The sequence below is a fragment of the Nicrophorus vespilloides genome, unplaced genomic scaffold, assembly GCF_001412225.1.
Source record: "Nicrophorus vespilloides isolate i.1.1-1 unplaced genomic scaffold, Nicve_v1.0, whole genome shotgun sequence".
Taxonomy (NCBI): domain Eukaryota; kingdom Metazoa; phylum Arthropoda; class Insecta; order Coleoptera; family Silphidae; genus Nicrophorus; species Nicrophorus vespilloides.
The window spans coordinates 17,572-24,528 of NW_017096448.1; the positions used below are offsets into that span (position 1 = coordinate 17,572).

General features: G+C 45.2%; 3 protein-coding genes across 4 annotated transcripts; 1 reads left to right on the top strand and 2 right to left on the bottom strand.

The window, feature by feature from the left end:
* Positions 1-439: 439 nt before the first annotated feature.
* On the bottom strand, positions 440-2,174 carry LOC108557037 (ATPase family AAA domain-containing protein 1-B-like). 2 transcript variants are annotated; one of them, XM_017913412.1, is made up of 3 exons: positions 1,741-2,174; positions 704-1,687; positions 440-523 (listed from the first exon to the last, which is right to left on the bottom strand). In XM_017913412.1, the coding sequence occupies exons 1-2, from the start codon at positions 1,908-1,910 to the stop codon at positions 727-729; spliced, it is 1,131 nt and encodes a 376-aa protein (XP_017768901.1). In that variant the 5' UTR covers positions 1,911-2,174; the 3' UTR covers positions 440-523; positions 704-726. The 2 variants fall into 2 exon arrangements, with proteins under 2 accessions (XP_017768901.1, XP_017768900.1); XM_017913411.1 differs by having other exon boundaries at positions 440-1,687; positions 1,741-2,173.
* A 356-nt stretch (positions 2,175-2,530) lies between these two features.
* LOC108557036 (serine/threonine-protein kinase RIO3) lies at positions 2,531-4,532 on the top strand. The gene is made up of 6 exons (XM_017913410.1): positions 2,531-2,968; positions 3,029-3,290; positions 3,348-3,514; positions 3,579-3,952; positions 4,017-4,196; positions 4,261-4,532. The coding sequence occupies exons 1-6, from the start codon at positions 2,644-2,646 to the stop codon at positions 4,474-4,476; spliced, it is 1,524 nt and encodes a 507-aa protein (XP_017768899.1). The 5' UTR covers positions 2,531-2,643; the 3' UTR covers positions 4,477-4,532.
* On the bottom strand, positions 4,443-6,434 carry LOC108557035 (nuclear pore complex protein DDB_G0274915-like). Its single transcript, XM_017913409.1, has 3 exons — positions 6,238-6,434; positions 5,951-6,168; positions 4,443-5,889 (listed from the first exon to the last, which is right to left on the bottom strand). Exons 1-3 carry the CDS (start codon positions 6,317-6,319, stop codon positions 4,588-4,590), a joined length of 1,602 nt encoding a protein of 533 aa, XP_017768898.1. The 5' UTR covers positions 6,320-6,434; the 3' UTR covers positions 4,443-4,587.
* Positions 6,435-6,957: the final 523 nt, after the last annotated feature.

Genomic DNA, 6,957 nt, shown 5'->3' on the forward strand with positions numbered 1-6,957 from the left:
ATTTTTATTTCGTTAAATTTTCATTTTAGTTTTGTTTCTACATACATAAAGTTATTTGCTTAAATTAATATTATCAACCACTGTATATATTTCGAATAAATCGGGATATTATTTAGAAGCTTCTTTTAACGATTACATAAATCGACCTGTCTGATTAGTTGCCTACAAATAATATGAATTGATGCAACCACTCGGACCGACTTGCAAACGTTTGGTCTATGCGTAATTTGCAATTGAAATGTATGCGTTTTACATACAATTATGATAACAATGGTCAATGAATGCCGAGAGCAAGGTTCATTCGATGACGCAGAACAAAAACGGTTAACAACGATGTCTTTATTTGAAGATTAAGTGAAATAATAAACGAATCAATATATATATATATATAATATACATATACACAACAATACATACACATATGTATATCTAAATTTGGTGTAGGCGTAATGATGACTATTATTATATAATTATTAGTTGTTGTACACAATAAAGTAAAAAGAAAGTGAATCGCTCCTCCCGCCTAAAAAAAAACGAAAATTAATAATAAATGATGACTCTCGTCTGCGTACACCACACATCGTCGTCATACACTGCACATTTATCCCCTTTATTCAGCATAAATTACAATTTGTTAACTCGCTTAAAAAGGCTCTCGAATTTAACGGCTCTATCAATGTACGTATCTATATTAACTATATACCTGTCTACAATGGAACACGAATGCTAGTCCAGTCGTATCTGCAAGGGCAGAGAGCCGCAGTGCATTTTCGAGTCCTTCATCTTGTTCAGCGAGACGAGGAAGTCGTCCATTATGATCGGACGGAGGGCGTCGTGGAATTCGTCATCGGACTCTCGGCTCACGGCGACACCTTCGACGCAGCCGTTGCTCTTGTTCTCGTTCCTCATGTAATCCCTGACCCTGTACACGGAGGCGGTGCGGCAGAGCTCCCTCAAATCGCTCCCGGAGAATCCGTCCGTCGCCCTGGACAGCTTACCCACGTCCACGTCGTCAGCGACGGGCTCGTTGTCGAGAATCAGATCGAGGATTTGCCTCCTCTGCAACGCATTCGGCATCGAGATGTGGAAAGTGGCGGGCATCCTGCGAAGGATGGCGCTGTCCAGATCCTGCGGCCTGTTCGTCGCCCCCATGATGATCACCGTGCAGTTGGGATCGGTGATGAGGCCATCCCAGAACGACATGAACTGCGCCTTCATCATCGCCGTCGCCTCGTGATCGGTGCTGTTCCTGGCCCGCAGGAACGAATCGATCTCGTCGATGAAGATGATGCACGGCTGCAGCTTAATTGCCAGCGAAAACACGGCAGCGGCCAACTTCTGACTCTCCCCGTACCATTTATCGGTCAGGATTGATACGTCCAGATTAATGAACCTGGTGCCCGCCTCCTTCGCCGTGGCCTTAGCGATCAGCGTCTTGCCGCAGCCAGGAGGCCCATGCAGCAGCACTCCTTTCGGTGCCTGCGTCAGCTGCGAATCGGCGAACAACTCTTTACGCTGAATGGGCAGGATCACAGTCTCCCTCAGCTCTTGGATAGTGTTCTCCAGGCCAGCTATATTGTACCACGACACGTTGATGTCCTGTGGGTTGATGATGTGTGCAGCAATCATGATCTCGTACTCGGACAACTTATCAACTGCCAGTGTGCATTTCCCTGCTGTCGCCAATCTAAAAAACAAAATGCATAACAATGCGATCTTCACTTCTTTGCGTAGACTCACTTCTTCAGTTGTTCCTCGGCCTTCAGCTTAGCTTTCTTCTTGTTTTTGTTGGTGGGGTCCACCCTCTCCATGATCCATTTTATGCTGTAGAATGTGACCGCAGACACCAGAGTCAGTCTCACCACGAGTCCCACAATTTCGTTGCGCGAGAACGATGTATCCGCCATCATGCTTAAATTTTTCCCCGTACTTCACCACCGAAAACAACAACGCACCGACACTCGAGTCTCCTGTATTTTCTTATTCGATTTGATGATCGTTACCTCATCATTCCACTGTCATCGTAGAATTCGTTATCTTCACTAATAGCACTCGATGTTTCTATCGTTCCCCCTTTTACTCTCTAACGCTTCTATTTTCAGCGTTTCAGCGAGTTTTCCTTTGCGCACACATTGACCAATTGACAACCACACACAATTCTATGACAACCAGTCCAGCATTTGATAAATACACTATGACCAACCACTCAAATCCAATTATACTAATTCGAATCTAATGAAAACATTAGAACAATCCCATTTACTAATTGCAAATAATTACCATATCGAACTATCCAGAAATTTAGAAAATATTTGATCCAAACATTGGAAAAGTTGCACAATATTTGATCACAGAATTCTCCGAAATTACCCCTCCACTTGTAAAACGTACTAATAAATAGCAAGAAAATTCATCAACAAATTCACAGTGAGTGAGTTGATCCAATTTCAACACTTTCCTAATTCAATAATACAAGTCAATAATATTACATTTGACCTACAAACTGACAGATCTGTCAAAGTTACGTATGTTTTTCTGTCATCCGATCTGTCCATTTGATTTCACTTTGTTTCGCGACGAGCACAAAAGTTGCACAATATTAGTTAAAAAAACTGCAATTTAAAAACAATCAATCAATTGACAATGTCTTCGCCGTGGGGAAAAATTGCAAAGCCGGAGGCGGCCAATCTGACTGACATCATGTCCGAGGAGGTGGCGAAAGAGATGCAGGAGAAGGAATTCGAAAAAGTCGCAAGTAAACCAGCGTTGGCGCGCGAGGAATACACTGTGCCAGCGGAGTTCCTGATCGATGGGGACTTGGAGACGGATGCGGAGATCGCGAAGATGCTGCAGCAGCAGTTCGATAAGGAATACGATGAGATGCTCAAGCGCACAGAGAACAAAGTGAATGGAACCAATAAGATCTCTATATCGTTGAGCAATTACAGAAGGGCACCCACCAATCCTGGTATGCGCATATGATTGCTGCTGTTTGTTTTTTAATGTAAAGGTTTTTTTGTTGTTTCAGATTTTGAGAGTGATTCAGAGGAGGAGGAATTGGTGGATCTCAGGGATAGGAAGGAATGGGACAGATTTGATAGTGTGAACAAGGATTTCACTGCTATCCCACCGTGTGGGTATCTAATTAAAGATGGGAATATGGTGACCAAGCATGATGGCACCATGAGCGGAAGAAGGAATGCCTGTAAAATGATGTCATTTCCACCAGAGTTTGAGACCGGGGATGGGGCAGGATTTGATTTCAAATTATCAAACAAAGTGTTCAACAGGTAATAACCACTGTTTGTAATTGATTAATTAAGTTTAACTGATTGTCATTTTAACAGCTTGAGGGCACATTCTAAGCAGGAGCAGCAGAGAAACAAAAGAGTTCATGATAAGAAAGAGGATCATGCTACAGCTGAATTTGGAATGGACGAGTTCACCCGTCTCCAGCTGTACAAGATGATCAATAATCAGGTGTTGGAGAGAGTCAATGGCATCATCAGCATTGGTAAAGAAAATGATGCGTGTAAATGAAGTGTATTATAAAGAGAAAGATTCGTTACATTTTGCAGGCAAGGAGGCGTTGGTCTTGCATGGAGAGCTCGATCAGAGTTTGGAGCGTTGCGATGTGTCGAAGGAGTGCGTGATCAAAGTATTTAAGACGACTTTGTCCGAATTCAAGCAGCGCGACAAGTACATCAAGGACGATTACAGATTCAAGGATCGCATCGGTAAGCAGAACGCCAGGAAGACTGTTCATCTGTGGGCCGAAAAGGAGATGCACAACTTGAACAGAGTGAGGGCTGCTGGTATTCCATGTCCGGAGGTTGTCGCGTTGAAGAAACATCTGCTGTTGATGACGTTCATCGGTAAAAACCATAAACCAGCACCAAAGTTGAAAGATGCCATCCTCAGTGATGCCGAATACTTGGTTGCTTACAATCAGGTAGAAGAATCGACTATTCGATCAATTCAACGTAAATCTGTTAATTGTGGTTGTTTGGTTTTAGGTGATCGAGGCAATGACCGCCCTATATAATAAGGCAAACCTAATTCACGCCGATTTATCAGAGTACAATATCCTCTGGTACGAGGACGAATGCTACTTGATAGACGTCGCACAGTCGGTGGAGCCGAACCACGGTAACGCCTTCCACTTCTTGTACAGGGACTGCGGCAATATCTCCAATGTAAACAAAGATTTTTTTTATTTATTTGTACAATAATTACAATAACGATAAACGTCCGTTTCAGTTTTTCAGTCGTAAGGGGGTGGCGGGCGTCGAGACCGCCGACCAGATATTCCGGGCAATCGTCGGTTGCGACTTTGGAGACAAGGTCGGCCTTCTCGAGTTGCAGGAGAACATCAAGATGAAGCCGCATCTGGTGGACAGACCCGGCGTCGACACCGATTACCGCTTCGACAGTGCCTGGAGCAAATCCAAGGAGATGGCCCCGACCGAGGCCTGACCGAAGAAGCACTTTGTCGTTTAAATAATAACAGAATAAAAACATATAAGAGAAAATTGTCTGCTGCTGCTTTTGTTGTTGTTGTTCTTCTTGTCGTCATCGTTCCGAAAATTAAATGCACATCTCCGATGGGGGCGGGTGTTCCGGTATCTTTCCGAACTCGAAGGCGGAGCTCTGGAAGGCCGCCAACTCGGCTTCGCTGAGCTCCTCCCTCTTCGAGTAAAAGTGCGCGTCTATCGCGACCTGTTGCTGGGCAACGCCGCCCCCGAATATGCTGTTGCTTTGGGCGGTCTGCGGGGGCGGTCCACCGAATGGGCTGTTCTGCATTTGCGCGACGGGTTGTCCGTACGAACTCTTCTGTTCTACCGCAAAATTCGAAGTTTGTCCGCCGAAAGGTTGCTGCTGCTGCTGTTGTTGTTGTTGCCCACCAAACGGAGGACTGCTAGCTCCGAACGTAGATGGTTGCCCAAACGTACCGAAAACGTTATTGCCCGGAGGAGCAGCCCCAAATAAACTGTTGCTTGGAGCAATCGGTTGTTGAACCGCCCCGAATAGACTATTGCTGGTAGCCACCGGTTGTTGCGCCGCCCCAAACATGCTGTTATTCGTAGCCACCGGGTGCTGTGCAGGCCCGAATAAACTATTGCTAGCAGCTACCGGCTGCTGAACCGCCCCAAATACACTGTTGCTGGTGGCTACGGGTTGTTGAACACCGAACGGACTATTGGCGGCAATCATCCCGAACGGTGATTGTTGTTGAGGTGCCCCGAACGGATTCGCCGCCTGCGGTGCTCCAAACGGATTGCTCGTGGCACTTTGCTGAGCTCTGAACGGGCTGTTGCCAGCAGCGCTTTGCGCCGCCCCAAAAGGACTGTTCCCAGTCGCCGCTTGACCGCCAAAAGGATTTGCGACTTGAGCCCCAAACGGACTGCTGGCCGCCTGCCCAAACGCTACGTTCCCAGTGGCGGGAACGGCTGCACCGAAAGGTCCATTCGCACCTTGTGCCGTCGTCCCTCCGAACGGTCCACTCGGACCTGGTGTTGCTGCCGCCCCACCGAAAGGACTGTTACTGGGTACCGCCGCGCCGAAAAGTCCCGATTGAGCATTGTTGTATTGACCACTTTGAGCGCCGAACGGATTCTGCTGGGCGCCCCCCCCACCGAACGGACTATTGGATGCTGCGGATCCTCCGAACGGGCTGCTGTACGGTGGACACGCTCCAAAACCCTTCTTCTCCTGCGGCGCCCCACCGAAAACGTTACTGTTGCTACTCACGTTGGTGCCGCCTTGAAAACTTCCCGCAACTGGCGAATTGTATATATCCTTAAGAAGGTTCACAAGATCCGCGGATGGATTCTGCAGCGCTCGAATCTTCTGCAGAGCAGCTTGCAATAGTCCTTGCAATTGTTGTTTCTAAAAGAAATATATATATAAATTAGAAAACTCATCGGAAATTCTCACAAGAGAGCATTACATAAGCATCCAATGTTCCTGATTTGGTGGCCTCGTAGAATCCCACCCTGACCTCCTCGTAGCTCATATCCTCGAAACCTGGAAACATTGGCTTCTCCTTGAACGGAGCATAGCAAGTCAACACCCACTGTCCACCCTTCTCTGCATTGCTCATGTCTCCCTGCACAGCCCTAATCAGTGTGTTTAAATCAGTGATGGCTGCTTGACCACCATTATTAGCTGCAACAGAGTAGGTGTTGTTGGTTAGTGAAAAACAAAAACAAATGTTAGAAAATAGAGTGTACATACGTTGTTGATTCACTGGATGCTCGAACCTGCAGTTCGCACCGAATTTGCACGTCCCTTGCAGAAAGAACTTGCACACGACCATCTCGTTGTCGAAACAAAAGTTTCAAATGTAGAATTGCAAATTATATATAAAAATAAAATAAAAATGTAGTTACACCCTCAATAACAACTTGTTGATAACTGACTGTGACTCAGACTGACTGACATTTGCAAATATTATTGAAACGACGTTTTAAAAGTATTCCAGTGATGCCAACCCAAAATAAATTGTTCCCTTTTCCACTAGATCAGCGTTTTCCAAACTGTGACTGCATCCCGATGCGCGAATATTAGTAGCAGTGAGCAATTTTCATAATATCTGCTAAAGTATAGATACATTCTTGTGCTCTTATCCATATTGCTGTAATACGCGTTCAAAGTTGAAAACTTGAAATTAGAACGTTCGACAAAACACATTTTCACATTTCATTGATTTACTCGAAAACTATAATACATAGAATGAATCCAAGAGATGCATATGAAAGCTGAATGTTTGGGGAATCTAGAATGTATCGATATATTACTGTGGGTTTAGCTGTTTGGCTGTAATTCGTGTTCAAAGTTTAAAAAATGCTCGAAAAAGCAGTGTTCTTACATTTCATCGATTTTCTCGAAAACTATAATACGTAGACTGAATCCGAAAGATGCATATGAAAGCTGAATGTTTGGGGAATCTAGCAT